This window comes from Haliotis rufescens, unplaced genomic scaffold (genome assembly GCF_023055435.1).
Source record: "Haliotis rufescens isolate VD_foot unplaced genomic scaffold, xgHalRufe1.0.p SCAF_8, whole genome shotgun sequence".
Lineage (NCBI taxonomy): Eukaryota > Metazoa > Mollusca > Gastropoda > Lepetellida > Haliotidae > Haliotis > Haliotis rufescens.
The window spans coordinates 12467693-12488824 of record NW_025964372.1 but is presented as its reverse complement, the minus strand read 5'-3'; the positions used below and the strand labels follow the sequence as shown (position 1 = coordinate 12488824).

At 38.8% G+C, this 21132-nt stretch overlaps 1 protein-coding gene across 5 annotated transcripts in view; it reads right to left on the bottom strand.

Annotated features, from left to right (window-relative positions):
• Nucleotides 1–21132, bottom strand: part of LOC124124792 (histone-lysine N-methyltransferase EHMT2-like) — a 90629-nt gene that overhangs the window by 61280 nt on the left and 8217 nt on the right. For 4 of the 5 annotated variants that reach the window (XM_046488067.2, XM_046488064.2, XM_046488066.2 and 1 more), the window contains exon 2: nt 9011–10288. In XM_046488067.2, the coding sequence (XP_046344023.1) occupies nt 9011–10288 (1278 nt within the window). Of the gene's footprint in view, nt 1–9010; nt 10289–13284; nt 13585–21132 lie in introns of those variants that run through there. The other variant, XM_046488068.2, reaches the window with a different exon arrangement.

Sequence of the window (21132 nt, the reverse complement as noted above, 5' to 3'; positions counted from 1 at the left end):
CATCATCACCCCAATCATCTTAGCTTTAACATCGTGTAACTCATACTTTATACAATGCTACGGATTGCGAAATATGGCGAGATTAGTTAAGTGGCCACCGCTCTTCTCGGCCTTTTTCTGCCATGTTTGAACACCAAGCGAATGACGGCGAATTTTGATTATGCACCATTGTCACATACACGTAAATATTTTCAGACAAAATCCTTGTTCATAAGAAAAAATATGACCTGAGTGGTCAGAAAGACATATTTTTCCCAACTGTATACTTATTCACGTAAATACAATTCTGTTCACTCCTTAATGAACAAGTTTATTTACACGTTTTGTATATTTTTATCGACTATCGATAATGGCGGAATGGTCGGTACGCATGAGAAAACGACAGTGTATATTCCCATTACATTTATGCCGTTCATTGAATGAATTTATAACCATCATCACCCTAATAATCTCAACGTTAATATCGTGTAACTCATATTTTATGCAGTGCTACGGATTGCAAAATATGGCGAGATTAGTAATGTGGTTACCGCGCTTCTCGATCTTTTTCTGCCATGTTGAACTTCATGCGAATGAAGGCAATTTTTTATTATGCACCGTTGTCACATACACGTAACTATTATTATATCAGACAGCCAATTTGAAAAAGAAATCTGATCGGACTGGTCAGAAAGATTCACTAGTCCCCAATGTACAGTTATTGGCGTAAGAGAACTAAAGTTTAGTCGGCCAGGGAAGTTTTTTGTTCAAGTATGGCATATGTTTATCGACTGTGTGTCATTGCGATTTAGCACGGCGCTACATACAAACCGACAGTGCAGATTGTCTTTTTGTTTATAATGCTGATTTACAGAAAATATTCAAATCAAAGATACGGAAAGATAGCTATAATCGTTAATATTAAGTTGGTATAGTGTATATTTATGGGCAGGAGGTTCATGATCAAAACCTAAACATTGAATGGCCAAGCCCGAAGTGATCGACAGGGCACGTTCGCATCATAGCAGTGCCGTGATTTTTTTTTGTCTATCGGTTGCCCTACATACTCGCCCGTTCAGACAAATAACTGCTATTTTTTTCATATGAAATGACTAAGAGTCATGTGTGATTGCTCAAACTAGCTGACCGTGTGAGTGACTTGCCCTAACTGTTTCACATTTTGTGGCAAATGGAGATTTTAAAAGTGTGGTCACGACATATAACGTGAGTCGATGCCATATTGTAAACAAATTGTGTCAAGGTCGGTTCAACATGTGGTAGCTCGGGCCCCGTTTCTGACGATGGTACAAGCGATACAAACATAATGCAACTACTGAAAACATCAACATAACTTCTACAATGATGCCAGCAATACCTTTTTGCATTTGGATTAACCGCTTATGGATACGATGTGTTGTAAAGTTCAATTGCGATTTGTTTTTCCTTTCATTGAAACTGTGATAATGGCGCTGTGATTGGTTTGCTGAGATAGTATTTTCCATGAGTCTAATGTACATGGTACATGCTGTGATTGTAGAAGATAATTGATAACCAATTGTGTATCATCAAATACACATTACTCATCTCTTCAGAAAATGGAATATATTATAGCTCGTTTTCAAACATTCTGCCATGGATATTAGATCAAAAATTAATATTAGATTTACAAATTATTTATGTACACTGTACTCTCGATTAACGTATGATAATCTATTGCAAGTCTTCAACTCTTATTTGATATGTCATCGGAAATGTCGGCAATGAGTAAAATTAATTTTATTTCCTTACAATCTGCAATTTTATTCAAATAGGCTAATAGACGGTCGATGATTTCCCGCCGCTGTGAATTTGTCGTCTGGACAGGTGCGCGTGATTTGACCTCGCGTGTTGAGACGTTGATGACGTCACATGAAACAGCTGATCTAATGTTGTGGTAGTATAATGGATACACGTGGTTTCATTTTCCAAATAACAATGTTCTCTTTGACTGAACTAGAAAGCATATCTAGTATATCACGATTGGAAAATGTCTACGGCGACCGACGAGTGAATGAGACCGCATATCATTTGACGAACAGTGTTAGAATATTTGGCGCAGTTTTCTAATTTTGGTATGTTGACATGTGCTTTTCATATCTGTTTGTATGCTTGATATTCCAAAAATATAATGTGCATTTAGTTGAGTACAATGAGAAAGCTGTCAAAATGGATCCAATATTAAACAACCTAGATTTTTAATATTTTAGCTTCATCTATTGGAATCTCGAATGGTTCAATTTATAACATAAACAGTAAAAGTAATTAGATCTACTCACAATATATAGATAATTAATTTCTGAAAGACAAAAAGTTTTCAGTGTAAATGTGATTTCGTTTTGATGTTTTATATAGTTATATTTATGTCTTTTTTTCACTTTGCATTATCTAAATTACCAAATACTTCGACCAGTGACATAGTAGTAATTAGATTCTACTTTGTTTTGTATCCTAAGTATGAAAACGATATTTTTTATAAATAAATGTTTGTCTAAGAGCAAAATCAATGCATTCTTGTGGGGTTTTTTTTCACCATTTTAATTTGTATATCTTCCCTCCAAGCTGTAGATCTAGTTTAGCTAGGCCAAAATTAAGAAAAAAGGAAAGACATAATAAACCATTTTTATTCAAGGTTTTGCTTGTTAAATTTTCGAAGTTCAATACCAAGAATATATTTTTCCTTTTATGACAAATAATTCCATTACTTTCATTGACCTACGATCATTATCTATTTCAAACTTTTCCTTTAGTAGAATGGGATTGAATGGGAAACTAGTGGAAATAAACTAACACGTATGTCCTTAAATGTACATACCTATAGCTAGGTGTAAATACACTTCTAAAGTCGTATTCATACAACAAATAAAAAAATGAAAGAAAAAGTGGTATTTCATGGACTGGTCATACAAGTATTTTTTTAGCAAAGGTCTAAGTTAGGCAGCCAAGTGCGAAATACGAGGTGGTACGAGGATGTATGTTTTCTGGTGGCCATAGTGAAACAATGACATATGGCGCCCGAGTTGCGAGTGATCGAAAATAGGTTTGTTGAATAGATTTGCTGCCCAAGAAAACGTTTCAACAATTTTGATTGAATCTACATGTACTTACTCTTGGGTGGTGTTACGGTAGTATAATTTTGTTAATTATTAAGAAATATTAATGATGCCCGATATTGAGCGATGTCAATTTGAGTATTGTTAGGGCTGTTTAGCGATCTTTCACATTTTGTCCTTTGAAAATGTACGATGTCAATTACCCAGAAGTTGTTTTTATAACTAACAAAAGAGCACGGTCACTGAAACATACATGGACGTAGCCGAGATTTCTTCAAGATATACATTCCAAACTGTCATTCGTTTTGTGACATAATCTTTGAAACAGTCTGCGTATGAATTAACAACGACCACTTCCGTCAATTTTGTTTTGACGTCAAAAACACGCACAATTTCATCGGGATTTTTTATCGGTAAATATAACTCACAGAAAATTTGCAGTGAATGTGTACTTCAACATAAATATCATATGTCTATCACTGTTAGGACATGTACTTGCCAATGATATGAATTATTGGTCATTTAGATTTCAAACAAGGGCGCTTACCTGACTTTGCTTGCCATATTCGGGTGCGTCCATATTACGATTAATGTGGAAAAGTAGGAAACTTATAATACCAGCACTTTTATCGATGGCTGGGCAGTGCATAGATCTTTTGGATTTGGTGACTTTAGATACTGTTGGAAAGACAATCAACTCGAGTTGCATGTTATACAATTTGGTTACACTGTGTGAAGAAATAAAGACGTTGCAACACTTTTGATACAATGTATACGTTTTTGTAACCGCGACGTCAGCACAGTGCGGCACTGAGCGGTTTGCAGGCTGACTGACGTCCAGGCACCATGAGGGTTAAGGACCAGTTAGTTTAATACCCTGACTGTCGATTGGAAAATTGTATTGTCAACTAGTTGACATTCTTTTGTTGCTTGTAAATATTTTTCCATTAAAATGCTGTTGGTAACTCTTGACATAGCAGTAATTCTGTAAGTTTATTTCTCAAAACATTGCCAAAAAAACATGCATCAGTGTTTACAACAACTTAGCTTGTTCAAGCATGTGCAATATACCACAATGCACATCTGATAAAAAAATAAAACATGTGATCATAATGTCACAAGATGGTTTCAAGGTTCTTGTGCATTATTTCTTGTACTGAAATTGTGCCAAAGAAAGAATCTCATGAAAGGAAAATTTAATTATTGATTCTTCAGTACTGTTTACGATAAAACGAATCTTAATAATCGCGATCATTATTTGACACTATGTAAAGTCATGAGGTTTTTTTTAAATGGTCCCATGAAGTCGCATGTCATACACAGATTAACCAATGAAAAAACCAACCTCAAACAGTTTGTAAGCAACTAACGTTATGGATGTTTATGCGGTGGTTTGTGGGAGAACATGTGTTAAATGCAAAACTAAAACATGGATTAGATTTTATATTGCAGTATATTTCTAGTTTATGAAGTCACTTTGTGTGACATACTGAGCATGCTGACAGCCTACCCACATGAATGTGATGGCATGCAAGGGAGTCAGAGGTTGTACATGTCTTTCATCTGTTTAAAATCATCCTGGTATAATTAGAGTGAGTGAGTGAGTGAGTGAGTGAGTGAGTGAGTGAGTGAGTGAGTGAGTGAGTGAGCGAGCGAGTATGGTTTTACGCCGCTTTTAGCAATATTCCAGCAATATCACGGTGGGGGACACCAGAAATGGGCTTCACAAATTGTACCCATGTCAGGAATCAAAACCGGGTCTTAGGCGTGACAAGCCAACGCTTTAACCACGAGGCAACCCGACCGCCCAATGGTTAGGCGAGGTGAGGTCAGGTGAAATGAAATGGGGTCTAATGTCACAATCAAGATTATTTCACTTGAATAGCAATGTGCGCACACGCTTGTGTGCATGCGTGTTGTGGCTGCTTGTACTGGTACGGACTAATGCTGATCCTTTAGTGCTAGCTCACTGAGATACCCTGCCGCAATTTGACATGAATGCCTCACTCAGACACAGTAAACTGACTCCAAGTTGACCAGTCGTTGTTTTAGCCCCTTATTGCCAAGCACAAGGCAAGGTAACCAGTACCATCTTTTAGCATCTTTTGCTATGATGAGAACGGGGATCAATCCCATCTTAGGCTGTAGTATTCTCCAAGCCTACTACCAGTATGTCCCTGGCCTACATACAATACACTCACAGACACACGCATCTAAGGTTGCAGTATTCTCCCATCTCAGCCTGTAGTATTCTCCCATCTCAGCCTGTAGTACCAGCGTTAGAAATTGGCATTAGTCCGAAAGTCCTTGCCACAATGCCCAATAGTTGAGGTATCATAAGGATTAGTAGAAAATTGACTTTTTAAGAGTTCTGATATATGTTATCAGTATAAGGACTAGTAGATATAAACTGTTAATTTCTTTCGTTGAGTATTCACCCATCAAATGCTGTAGTATTCTCCCATCTAAGCCTGTAGTATTCTCCCATCTAGTATTCTCCCATCAAAGGCTGTAGTATTCTCCCATCTAAGCCTGTAGTATTCTCCCATTTAAGCCTGTAGTATTCTCCCATCTAAGCCTGTAGTATTCTCCCATCTAAGGCTGTAGTATTCTCCCATCTAAGCCTGTAGTATTCTCCCATCTAAGGCTGTAGTATTCTCCCATCTTAGGCTGTAGTATTCTCCCATCTAAGGCTGTAGTATTCTAACATCTAAGCCTGTAGTATTCTCCCATCTGAGCCTGTAGTATTCTCCCATCTTAGCCTGTAGTATTCTCCCATCTGAGCCTGTAGTATTCTCCCATCTAAGGCTGTAATATTCTCCCATCTAAGGCTGTAATATTCTCCCATCTAAGCCTGTAGTATTCTCACATCTAAGGCTGTAGTATTCTCACATCTAAGGCTGTAGTGTTCTATCGAAGCCTGTAATATACTCCCATCTAAGCCTGTAGTATTCTCACATCTAAGGCTGTAGTATTCTCACATCTAAGGCTGTAGTGTTCTACCGAAGCCTGTAGTATTCTAACATCTAAGCATGTAGTATTCTCCCATCTTAGGCGGTAGTATTCTCCCAGCCTACTACCAGTATGCCCCTGGTCTACATACAATACATACAATACTCTCTCACACACTCCCATCTAGGCCTGTGGTCCATTCGTTACCATTACTTCATACCTGACAACTAAAATTGAAACACACTTAGTATAATCAGATATACCCATTGTGCCCCTAACAAAATCACAAATGATAATTATTTGACTAGCAAGACTACTGATATACTGCCAGTCAGAAAGGCTGACTTTGTGCCAGCCTTGAGTATGAGTGTAACTGGTGTCCTTCCTCCATGCGGGGGATGACAATTGACCTTTCTACTGTTCTACAGGAACATCATCTGCACTTTGAGGAAAGCACCTTTGTCTTTCTGTTTTAGAAGTGATAACTCTACCAGACCGGCATATCAGGAGTTTTTCCGTCAGGCCATTTGAATATAACTAAAACAACTGAGGCATAAAGATTCTCTTGTTACAACATATTCAACACCACTGTGAAGTGAAGGGTTTGACATACCTACAGAACCTTAGCTGCAAAGTTTCGCATGCATCAGTGCAATTCAGGATATCTACAGACAATGTCGAAAAATGACGTGTGACTACATCTATAGAACAGGTAGAAGTAATGATAAGACTTTTAGGAGCACCTTTAGAATACAGTACCACAACTTCTGTGAGGACGATCTCTGCCGTAGGTCACATGTCTCAAGACAAGCAACAAATTTTGTGAGAATCTGTCAGACGCGAACCCGCGACCTTCGGATTGTTAGCCTGACAGCTAACCGACTGAGCAACGTCCACACTGTTAAACTTAGTGCAAATTTACCTAGTGATGCCTATGACGTTACGGAACTGAACGAAAAGGGTCGAATAGGTGACGGACACTTACGAAGGTTACGGGTAGGCGTGGTGACTACGGACATTTAAGAATGATCCTGATGCGTTTAGGCACACTCATTCCATTCCGTAATCTACAAAATACGGAGTGGTGAGGAATGAGCCGATATGCCGCGAACTGAAAACGGCTCCAGGCGTCAGACGTCAGACGTCAAACTCGCGAGTACGCATGAATGATATGGTATTTAATAATTCGTCGGGTGATTTTTGTGACAGAAAAGTGTGGTAGGGAAAACTGTAAGGATGATGTGGATAATAGTAAGGAACGATGGAGGAATAAGCATGACTAGTCACGACACAACGGCTAGTTCGCTTTTGAATCAGTACTGAAAAAATGTAGCCATTGAAAGTGGCTTGTGTGAATGTTCCAGGACAGTTTCCAGTAGCCAAAATATTCGACACAAACCATTTCATCCTTTATACTCGACGTTTTTGGTGAAGAATATTAGGAGCCGCTATATAATCTATAATAGCCACTAAACGAGTACCTAACCCTAATGATCGTAAAGGGGTGATTGATCGTAAAGGGGATCCAAGGGTTAAGGATAGACTTCAGGTAATCTAATAGCCACTAAACGGGTTCTAACCCTAATGATCGTAAAGGGGTGATTTATCGTAAAGGGGATCCAAGGGCTAAGGATAGAGTTTGGGGTAACCTACCCTAACATTGGCGACATTTGGATGTGTTCAGCGCCAATATAATATCCCTCATAAACTGCATTCTTGTGCATAATAATGAAAATTAATGAACCAAAAAATAATACATGTATATTAGTTCCCATTTATAACCATTTTATCCACTTCAATTACGAGAAAAAAGAAATAAAAAATATATAAAAAATAAAAGTGCTTTCGTAAACTAGCGCTTGCTCTAAAATGCGCTGCCGCAGGCTATAATAGTAAACAAATACTCAAAACTCTCAACACCGCAGGGCGTTTTCAATGACATTGCGTGTAGAGATGATAGATCACTGGGAGGAGCTAATGCACACCCGATGACCCCTGACATCACAGGGCACTGTTTCGCCGGTGTGACTGGCAACAAAATACTACAAATTACGTCATAGGGTATGATCACGTGTTTGAAAAGTTTGTGGTACTGTATTCTAAAGGTAGGCCAGCTTTTATCACAAGAACAGGTTTAAGCAAAATATTATTTCTGATGATGCTAAATGGACATACCACACTGAAGCTTCACTAAATTAGGAGATAAAAAAGTGAACCAGATCACTGTACATTCTTATCCACACAAGTCACAAGGTTGTGATGAAATCAATTGAGTTAGCCTGGGACCTTTAATCAACAGCTGTAACATGTTCAATGGCTTGGAAAGCACTGACAAAGCATTATCATCATATTTGACAGGGGGCATGGGATTAACCATGTTATCTGGATGTATGTTGGTGACAAATTCAAGCCCTGTTCTTAAGTACATATATAAGTTATGATTTAACATATCAGCATTGCCAGGTATTTATTGGTCAAGATGTTTGGGACCACATTTCATAATTCCACCTATCGCCAATCTTACTTCATGTACCTGGCACTGCTTAGTTGGACTAAAGACTTTCTTTCACAAAGTCTGACTATGTCGGAGCAGTTAATAAACACGTACAAGGAAGGGATACAACTATTGTAAGAGTTCTGCTCATCAGTTTGCTATTTAGGAAGCTCATTAGAATACATAGCCAGGCCTGAACAAAGGTATTTGGACAAAGATTTAAACAATTTTTAACAGCCAGTCCTGTTAAAGAGAGATCCCTAAACCACAGTGTGTGAATGTTGTTGAACACTGTGATGAGTTATACATAAGATCTTTGTTACAGCTGTCTGTCAGTGAGTAATCTACCCTTGACAAACTAATTGTAGAGTCTAGGCCGTGACAATGTTTCCTGGTCATCAACAAGTATTATTAATTCACATCAACCATTGTGACCCCCTAATCTTCTGGGGTAATGGGGGTAACGGGTGTAATGGGGGACAAATACACTACTCACATCACTATCTTCTTGCTGCCTGTTATTTTGTGATTTCCGCAATGAGTTCAGCATATCCATGACACTTTTCGCATGAGGAGATGTAGAAGTCCTAATTTTTTTCCGAGCGGTTATTTTTGTCTTTGCTGCTGCCTTGAAAGCTAAATGGGAATTCTGTGAGAGAACAGCCATAACATCAGTGGCACTGGTGTTCCCCTTTGGTGGACATTCTGTGCTGCTATTGAAAATGTCATCATTGTCCACTCGGTCGTCGTATCCATCCATATCATCTAAACTAGCATTGCTGCTCACACTGTGGTTACAACTATTGTCTAAACTATCATCCATTTTCTTTAAATACTTCTTCTTTTTCTTTTGGCCTGGGAAACTGTAGTTTCCTGCCTTAAACTTCCTCTTCTTCTTTACCTTCATTCCACCTTTCTCATCAGTTCGACTTTCCCCTGCAGAATCATTATTATTGTTCATGAGATCTTCTTCACTGCCGTCCTTTCTCATGGAATCAGATTCTATAACCTTATCACATTTTAAAGCACTTTCTAGGTCAGCCAGTTTGACAGTTCTGTTAGTTATAGGTGCTAAGTTGACAGTCTTTATGGAAGTTTTAGCTGATGATTGAACAGATTTTCGAGCTTTCGGCAATGTTTTTGAAACACTCAGTTTTCCTAAATTGTCTTTAGATGAATTTGAAACACTTGAATTGGCAGAAAGCTTTAATGTTATTTCTGAGTCTACCTTTGTTTCTTCTCCAGCACCATTTGTGAGGTCAGTTCTTTCTGTTTCTAGAGCTGCATTATTGTCTGTAGACAAAGCATCATTTGTGGACTCAGAGCTCTTGGAATCACAATTTGACAAACAAGATATCCCAGAATCGGTCCCATCGTTGACTTCATTCTCGGAAAGATTGATATTAAGTTGCACTTTGTGGAGACTGGTGACAATAGGGTAATTGTGAGGTTTGTCTCCCCCGGTCTGCAGCCTCCCAGGAGACAGCTTGGCTCGGGACTCCCTCTTCAACATGTCTTCTTTTGTGGGCTTTGATTGGTCAATTTTAGCTAGATGATCAATATGTGGCGTGCCATTGGTTGGATTATTTTCCAATTCCTTTGGTTCACTGTCATCTCCTGGATCAGTTGTCTTGTCAATCCCATCCCCCATCTTCATACCCACAAAGTTTATCAGTGCAAGGTCATCCTCTGATGAGCCATTCAATGCATCCTGGCTACCAGTTTCTGCAGATTTCTGATCGGAAGGTACTTCATCTGTTTCTGAGGGAACGTTCTGAAACCGGAAAACAAAAATCACAAAATCATGAAATTAGTTTAAATCTTGCACAAGTGAAATGAGTAATTTTAACACATGTTCTGTCAAAGAAAGGTTTTCTAAATTATGATTATGGCGTGCGTGCATGCGTGAGTGAGTGAGACTTTGATACATATTTCAGTTATACAGTGGTCCCTCGCTACAACGCTATCTATGGGGTCCAAATAATTGGTGGGCGTTATAGACGATGAGCCGTTTAACCGAGGCCGAGGCGGGGGAGCGCGCTCGGCCAATCTCACGATCTTCGCCTTGTCTCGCACATTGCAATGATACAAGTTGTTTACCATTCATAGTGTAAAAATATACATCCATTGTTTTCGCCGTTTGTTATTATTTACAAGCCTTAACTGTCACATTCAATGTGAATGTAGTCTACTTACAAGAAAATATCGATCGATAATGGTAGTAATAGACACGGTTACTTGATCCGAATCAAAAGGAATGACCGCCATGTTGTGACAGCAACATGTGAGTTGACAGTGTCGCCTCAAATTGGATTGCCCACTAATTAAGAATATAAACTTCGCTTGTGGTTCTCTTTTATTGCATGCATGCGCTTCTAAGATCAAATTAAGTATAGTGTGAAAAGTTAACTAGTAGAACAATCGTATTTCCGGGACTTGCCGCGGATGTTTTCAAACAGATTATTAGAACTCCATTCAGCGATAAACGGTTGATTATGCAAAGAGAAGCGTTACCGGTGTGTGCAAATGAACAACGAACAACAATACAATCATGTCTGTGTAAAACTCTCAGTATTAATGGTGTACATACATTTTGGGAGCCATGCGTTACCGCGCGCAGTAACCGAGGTAGCGCTTTATCGAAGAGCACAATAGCGAGGGATCACTGTATCACAGTGTCAATTTTGGGGCAACGAGGGAAGAAAGCCAAAAAATGATGGTCCCAAATATTTACTACTTCGATGGAGCCCATGGTTGGCATTGGTCACGGATACTGATTAGACAAAAATGACAAACCAACAATCATAAAGGATACTAGCACACTTCATTGCAAAATGTAGTGCAAAAGAGGCAACCACTGGCAAAGTTCAATTTGGACCCTCTTGTAACAAAAGACTACCACTATTCTTGGCACTAACGATCAGTCCAACATGTCCAAAACGATGCTAACCATTGACCGCTCACTCTTCCACTTCATGTTGACCTCCCTGAGATTATGAATCATGAACAGAAGTCTATGACTGTGGTCCTATCAAATTTATGCCCAATTCATGTCATATTCCCTTCTTTCCAAAATATTGATTCGACAAAAAAATCAAAAGTGTCTATGAAACACTTACCATTCCTCATATTAGCGAGAGCTTTACATGTATATGTGAGTGTTAGCCAATTGTAACAACACTTAATATAGATAACAGCCAATCAAACAGCCTGTTTCATGTGTCAGGTACTTGTTATTGTCTTCGGCACACACACATCTAAGCTTTGCAACAAAGCTCTCAGAGCGGGAAGTTATGACTGTGTCACACAATGAGCATGATGAGACAGAGCCTACTTTCATGTTATGTGCACACTGCTCACTTCCGAGGTAATATATAAGCAAGTGGGGCATGTTTAGGAATGTTTATGCAAAATGTAAATGTTATGATTGCGATTACTAGTATTGTCTAATAATAACATCAAAATCTGCAGAAATATATGTACAAAGCCAAGTTCAGAAGAGCTCCAGATAACTTTTTGAGCAATTGAATTTTTACTCGGCCCTCTGGCGGTTTCTATTTTAATTGGTTTATTTTTCATTGGGTAACCAATATGTTTACACTCATCTTATCATCACTCTATTTGGTTTCATTCCCAAAATGAGTAAACATTTAGAGAAATAAAAACATTTAAAAAAAATAAATTATGTTTTAGATGTATATAACGGTTCTAAATATAGGCTTGACTCGGAAAGTAAATTAGCTCGTAATTGTGTTTCGGAAATTAGCTCTGGTGTACGCCTGCTGAAATAGCCTAATTGGTCTCATACTTACTGCATACTCTGTAGTTTTTGAAAGACAAGTTCAAATGAACTATCATAACTACTGTATATGACCAGATAAGCCAAACTGTTAGGATCAGAAAAAAGATTCTGTAGAAAGGGGTCGGCTTATGTATGCTTTCATCAAGCTTTTTCTATTGGTAAAAAAATTACATTGTATACAATCACCAAGACTGCGCCAGGTATCAGTTCTCATATTGCAATTCTCAGTTGACTGCTGATCAGGAGAAACCAAAAGTTACAATACACGGCCTACAAACTGAAGCCCTGTATATCAAGACATATGACTTTACACATTAGCCACTTAGAAAATAATCAATAAACCAGAAATTATGTAAGTTTCCATATCAAGCAGCCTTGTATTGTACTTGCCCATACTAACATTGGCAGGCAATCTTTCAATGGAACATTGAGGAACATGACTAAACATGAGACTAACGTGCAGGTCATTGTATTGAGTGGCAAAAACACAAGACATTCGTAAGTCAGTATTAGCAATGACAGTCATTATTTCATGTGGCTTTATTGTAACAAAATACATCACAGGAACATGAGGAAGGATCATGAAAAAATGGACATTAAGCATTATGTCCAAACAAGCACTTGCTATGTGAACTACACCTGCACAAGAGGTCAATAGCCTATCTGTAACATACCATAGCAACAGGTCCAGTAGACACCACACTGTGCGTTATATAGAACTTAATCATTGATAACTGGGGTACTGATGCTTTCAGCTTATGCCTTAACCATGTTTACTGGCATCTGTCTTTCTACTGGCTAGCATTCAGTCAACAAAAATATTTATTGAACTCTTGACTATGATACACAAAATTATCTGACTATTAATGATGGAAAATAAAGCACATGGTGTCTAACTCCAAAATTAACAGTTTAACCACACCACATGACACGACTGGAGCTTGAATACAACTGAAGGAAATCTTTACCCAAAACAAATAACAGCAAGAGTTCCAACATGAGTCTGGTATGTACCAAGTTGACACTGTGCTCCCACCAAACAAGGGTCATTACAAATCAGTTGTTCATTCCTGTCATCTGCAATGATGTGTGATGTGTTGCATCTGTGAACATCCAAAGATCAAGCCATGTTGCTGAAGGACTGTGCAGTGATCAGCTAGTGAGGCTCTCACAGGAGTAGAAGCTATGGAGGCGGAAAGTAGGTCACTGCAGGCTGTTGGTGGCCGCTGCAGACTGGTGGCTGGCTGACTAACTCCATGTAAATATCAATACCACTGAAAGAAGCATCATATCAGAACATCAACCCACTTCCTCACCAAACACTCCACAGACAATCCAGACCCAACTGTTCACCACTAGTGTCCTCCCCAGCCTACAGGTGGTCAGACAGTGTGGGCTATGGTGGAGGGAACCGGTCACAAGCCACACCAGCTAAGTCACAGTGACACTCCACCACTCTCAACATCAGAGACATTGTCAACCATTTCTACCTGATTACTGAACTGACACAGAAGGCTCAGAGAATAAGCAATCTCAATACACACACAGACACACCTGTGACAGAAAGAATCGCAACACTCTGGCATCCAGGTATAGGTTGAACATGTTCCTGAAATCCTCAACCATTTCCACAAACACAGTTGGGTACAAAGGATGTGATGGGTCATCCACAACAACATTTGCCACAACAATTATGTCTCATTAATAAACAATGAGACACTGAAAAACCTTTACTCAATGTTATACACTTATTGAAACAAGATATGGCATGTTGCTTAGGGTCAACACTTCAAAACAGAAAAACATTCTTAATTAATATTACTTTCCTTGTAACTCTAAAAAACAAATATTGTTATCTAACATATAGAGTACTAGCCTATTTGTCATTAGGGATAATTTAGAGGTTGATAAAGATCATAGAAATTCTTGTACAATTTAATTGACCTCAACATATTTTATACATTTTATATTGTCAAGAGTTCAAATTTTGTTTCATCTCTCCCAGAAATCTGTAAAAGATAATTTTGAAGCCAGGGATTTAGCTTGGATTCTTAACTAAGTGCCCCTGGGAGGCAAATTGTGAAAAATCATTATTTTGTTCATGATTGGGATAGTTCATATTTTCTTAAATTCAGAGGTATTTTGAGATTGCATTTAAATAGTATAAATAAATGAAACATTCAATCCTTTTCCTATTTATTGGTCTTGTTATAAGTGAGTGAGTTGGGTTTAATGCCGCTTTCAACATTATTCCAGTTAAGCTTGTCAGCTAAATGTGGGAGAAAAGCCCGAAGTGATGCAGGTCTCAGACGTTTACCACTTCGATGAAACCCACGAGCACGGTATAGTGCGGTCAAACCTAGAAACATAATCGGACGAACCGGGATTCGAACCCACAAACATAGGTTTCTGGCGTGCCGAAGGGACGCAACTCTGCACAGCGAATCGCAGTGCCTCAGACGACTGGGCCACCCGCGCCCCCCCTTGTTATAAGTGAACACAGGTTACTTCTACAAGGCTACAACATTAGGTATTTGTTCTACATAGGAACATGAATTGGGAAATGTTTAGTTCCAAATTGGGAATATTTAATGACATTGGCTGCTGACTTAGGACCGAATATTGGCCTCTGAGCAGGTCTGGATAAATCCCTGCAACTACACACATGCTACAGCAAATCCATCTATGGATGACGACCCACTACACAGATGCTACAGCAAATCCAACTATGGATGACGACCCACTACACAGATGCTACAGCAAATCCAACTATGGATGACGACCCACTACACAGATGCTACAGCAAATCCAACTATGGATGACGACCCACTACACAGACGCTACAGCAAATCCATCCATGCATGACAAATGGATGACGACCCACTACACAGATGCTACAGCAAATCCATCTATGGATGACAAATGGATGACGACCCACTACACAGATGCTACAGCAAATCCATCTATGCATGACAACCCACTACACAGATGCTACAGCAAATCCATCTATGCATGACAACCCACTACACAGACGCTACAGCAAATCCATCTATGGATGAAGACCCACTACACAGACGCTACAGCAAATCCATCTATGCATGACAACCCACTACACAGACGCTACAGCAAATCCATCTATGGATGACAAATGGATGACGACCCACTACACAGATGCTACAGCAAATTCATCATTCTTGAAACAATTAATATATACAAAGACCTTTCTCTATTTGCGAGTGAGAACTTTCAACAGTACTCAAGTTGTATCACGGAGTGTCAGCTTGATGTTGGAAGAAAGCCCGAAGTGACGCAGGTCTCAGATGTATACCACTTTGGTGAGCATGGGTATGGTGCTGACAAACCTATCAGAGCGGTCCCACAATCACAGGTTTCTGGCGTGTCCAAGAGACAACTCTGCACAGCAATTTGCAGGGCCTCAGGCAACTGGGCCACCCATGCCCCCTTTTTCAATTGTGATTTTTGATTCCTCTAAAGGTATTTCAAGCATCATGTTTTGCACGGACATTTCATTCAACACATGCTCTATGTCCGGTATGTATCTAGTTCAACAGTCATTGTCTTGTGAGGGGACATTACAAAAATCAAAGGACAGCAGACTACACCCTTCTGTGTACATACCTATTTCTGCAGTATTTTTATCAATGAATCTTAGAGTGATACTGAGGGGCACACTTCATATCCTGACCTTTCATAATATCCCTCCAGTACAGTGTTTACTATGCATCGCGTTGGTCAATCGGTAGTCTGCCAAATGCCACAATCAAAATAAAATAAAAGTAGTTTCAGCGTATCTAGTCACATCGTATGTGATAAAGCAGAAAAAAAACCAGGACAAAAAGTAACGAAACTTTTTAAATGTTACATTCGCATTTTTGCATGTAACCGTTAAGATACTCAATATCGTGTATAAATAAGGAATGCACTAGCTGAACTTTCTTTTTCACCACTTAACAAAGTACAACTTAAAAAACTGAGCTTGACAAATATATTTTATCTTCGGTAATTTAAATCTGTAAATACCAAAAATACTGTGGTCTTATCTGTCCCCCTTTACTTTTTGTAATGTTTGTAGTACCTGTCCATTCAACACACTTCAACTGAGCAGACATAGGATGAAGAGGGATGACAGTATTGTTTATAGAACTGGAGCTAAATGACACATTTATCCAGACAAAACATTCCTGAGTAGAATATTCCCCAGGTGATGTAATCAGTTCTACATGTTGAGAGTCACTGAAGTGGACAAGGTAGAGGCAAGTCGAAATGTTGCCCTATCAATGCAGGGCAGCACTTGGTACCTATGTATGCTGAGGAAACAACAATTATCATCCGCATCAACCTTTAACATCACACAGATGTAAGCAACATAGTAATGTGGCACATTGCCATGGCCATGCTCCTTCCTGAAGGACAAGCATATGCTGACACTAAACACAGCTAGATGACCTTCTATTCTGTCCTGACAGCACAAGGCACACAGACCCCGCCCCTCCCAAACCCTGCCTCTCCACCCGTATCAGTGACCCTTGTCACTTCCTTCTTGTATCAGGCAAGCCTCTGCCTGTTCAACTTTGTCCCTCACAGAGTGTACCTGCCTAATGTCTGCCCATCTCACTGTACCAATGACACTACCCACAGCCAGCCAGCCAGTCAGTCAGTCAGTCAGTCAGCCAGCCAGCACTGTAAGTAGGTCAGCTCAAGCACAGAAGACATGATATCTACCACAGAGTGAGAGACATCGGCAATCTTCTATATACCAGCAGGTGAAGCTGCAGACACACAAAGAGGGGGGTTCATGGAACAGCTAGTGTGCTGTATCCTGGCCAGTCATTAAGCCCAGCAAGGGGAGGATGAACTGTATATAATGCACCGCAGGTCTATGCCTCACTGAACTGACAGCATGTAAATCAATGAACACTCATGAAAGGGACTTTGCTGTCACTGGTGTATAGTCCTTCACCTCAATGACCCACACATTATAGTACTGGTATGAACTAAAATATTACAATAACTAAACATAGCATCTCAACATAACACCTTGCAATTGGTATATAAGGAGGGCACTACAAACCAGGCATCCTGATGATGTGTGTACCATCACATCATGCCATTCTGGTAATTCTAGGTTCAAAATTCCTTGTATTTTAGTACCAATGGAAAGGTTGAAATTGTAAGGACGAAGTTAAAAAAGGTTCCTGGTGCATCAAGGGCACAACAATGCCTCTGACAATATTTGTTGGAAACCACAAACAAATGTGACCAACACATTGGAAATGAAGTACACATACACACAGTTAATGCACAATATAGTTCACAAATATAAAAGAGAATTAACAATCTCAATGAAAATGAAACTTTACTGATTACAACTGCTAATTAAACAGGCCTGGTGAAAGGAGATCAGGAGTTCAATGATGGTTCAAGTCATATTCTCATTGGCACATTTCCACTTGAACACTTGAACTCTTTGTGAGCACCCTGTGGCACATTTGAAACAAACTTGACTTCATAGCCATATACTTTTATGCAACTAAATCTGAATGTTTCTCTCAAGTGATTTTTTTCAAAGACAGCTTCAGAATATCTGATGTGAAATTCATAAAACATGTATCTATTAGTATATAAAACTGTCAATTTCATACAAACTTCAAAAATAATTTGGTAATGTAGAATGTGAGTTCAAAAGGTGCTCAAAACATTGCTCAAAAAGTTATCAGGAGCTCTGATAGTACCCTACATTTGGTATTGTACAATGTGCAAGTGAACATAGTACCCTACATTAGGTATTGTACAATGTGAGCATAGTATCCTACATTAGGTATTTAACAATGTGAACATAGGTATCCTAAATTAGGTATTGTATAATGTGAACATAGTACCCTACATTTGGTATCGTACAATATGAACAGTGTACCCTACATTAGGTATTGTACCATGTGAACATAGTACCCTACATTAGGAATTGTACAATGTGAACATAGTACCTACATTAGGTATCGTACAATGTGAACAGTGTACCCTACATTCGGTATCGTACAATGTGAACAGTGTACCCTACATTTGGTATTGAACAATGTGAACAGTGTACCCTACATTAGGTATCGTACAATGTGAACAGTGTACCCTACATTTGGTATCGTACAATGTGAACAGTGTACCCTACATTAGGTATTGTACAATGTAAACATAGTACCCTACATTAGGTATCATACAATATGAACAGTGTACCCTACATTAGGCATTGTACAATGTAAACATAGTACCCTACATTAGGTATCGTACAATGTGAACAGTGTACCCTACATTAGGTATCATACAATGTGAACAGTGTACCCTACATTAGGTATTGAACAATGTGAACATAGTACCCTACATTTGGTATCATACAATGTGAACATAGTACCCTACATTTGGTATTGAACAATGTGGACAGTGTACCCTACATTTGGTATTGAACAATGTGGACAGTGTACCCTACATTTGGTATCATACAATGTGAACATAGTACCCTACATTTGGTATTGAACAATGTGGACAGTGTACCCTACATTTGGTATTGAACAATGTGGACAGTTTACCCTACATTGGGTATTGTATAATGTGAACATAGGTACCCTACATTAGGTATTGTACAATGTGAACAGTGTACCCTACATTGGGTATTGAACAATGTGGACAGTGTACCCTACATTTGGTATTGAACAATGTGGACAGTGTACCCTACATTGGGTATTGTATAATGTGAACAGTGTACCCTACATTAGGAATTGTACAATGTGAACAGTGTACCCTACATTGGGTATTGTATAATGTGAACAGTGTACCCTACATTAGGAATTGTACAATGTGAACAGTGTACCCTACATTGGGTATTGTATAATGTGAACAGTGTACCCTACATTTGGTATCGTACAATGTGAACAGTGTACCCTACATTAGGTATTGTACAATGTAAACATAGTACCCTACATTAGGTATCATACAATATGAACAGTGTACCCTACATTAGGCATTGTACAATGTAAACATAGTACCCTACATTAGGTATCGTACAATGTGAACAGTGTACCCTACATTAGGTATCATACAATGTGAACAGTGTACCCTACATTAGGTATTGAACAATGTGAACATAGTACCCTACATTTGGTATCATACAATGTGAACATAGTACCCTACATTTGGTATTGAACAATGTGGACAGTGTACCCTACATTTGGTATTGAACAATGTGGACAGTGTACCCTACATTTGGTATCATACAATGTGAACATAGTACCCTACATTTGGTATTGAACAATGTGGACAGTGTACCCTACATTTGGTATTGAACAATGTGGACAGTGTACCCTACATTGGGTATTGTATAATGTGAACATAGGTACCCTACATTAGGTATTGTACAATGTGAACAGTGTACCCTACATTGGGTATTGAACAATGTGGACAGTGTACCCTACATTTGGTATTGAACAATGTGGACAGTGTACCCTACATTGGGTATTGTATAATGTGAACAGTGTACCCTACATTAGGAATTGTACAATGTGAACAGTGTACCCTACATTGGGTATTGTATAATGTGAACAGTGTACCCTACATTAGGAATTGTACAATGTGAACAGTGTACCCTACATTGGGTATTGTATAATGTGAACAGTGTACCCTACAATGGGTATTGTACAATGTGAACAGTGTACCCTACATTGGGTATTGTACAATGTGAACAGTGTACCCTACATTGGGTATTGTACAACGTGAGACAGCTGGTGCTGCACCTAAGACTCGAGTTTGTTTGTTATACGCTGCAGTCAGTAATATTCCAGCGAAATACCATGGAGGAATTGGCAATGGAGTACATGGAGAATGGAGTACATGGACAATGGAGTCTGGACAGAACAAACCAGTGGTAGATATTAGAAGCAACACCAAAGACCAGGTATTCTAGTCATCTCTTACAACATGTATATAGGTTACTCGGGGTACAATTGTATCCCAGCATCCACACAGTATGTACTTCTTACTTTTGTCTCATCACCTTAGCTCAAAACATTCTGCAAGTCCATCAAAACATTGGTGAACCACCACTTGGGGCACATGAATCTTTAGGTTCTGAGCTTACGCTTCTTACTACAAAAACATGCCTGCTTCTAAGGAAAACAATTCCAGTATGAAATGAATTAAAAAAGCAGAAAGCACCCCACTCGTATTTATGGTGTTGTAGTTCAAAGAAAAACTCACAGTAGAGATTTATCTAGACCAGCTCAATAGTCGACATTAGCTGGCAAATGTCAAGTAAAACTTCCCTAACTGGAATCTTAAAGTTAAATTCAGACTGCAAGTGAAAGAAATTCATAACTAACATAAACAAGAGTCATCCGAAGATGACATATCCGCCCGACGTGGCATGTCGGTAAACTGTGTGTACCTTCAAATGTATTTAGATTGGCAAGGAAATCTTTTTCCTTGATGCCAAAACCAGAAATATAATGAAGGTTATTAAATATTGGTTCATGTAGCTCACTTTCTGATGATCTCATGAAATTATAATAACAATAACTTTGCAGATTTGCATATGAATAGCGCTGTAGCAGCCTCATGACACAAAGGCATAAAGAGAATGTACTAGGTTATGTAGCTCACATCATATATAGTATATATCGGTAAATAGTACACCTTAGAATTATATGCCAGGGGCTACAAATTAAAAAGATTAAAATCTATAACTAACAAACTGCACTACTAGTGAACATGATTGATATGTGCATAAAGTTTGGTGAATCTCTGTCGCATGG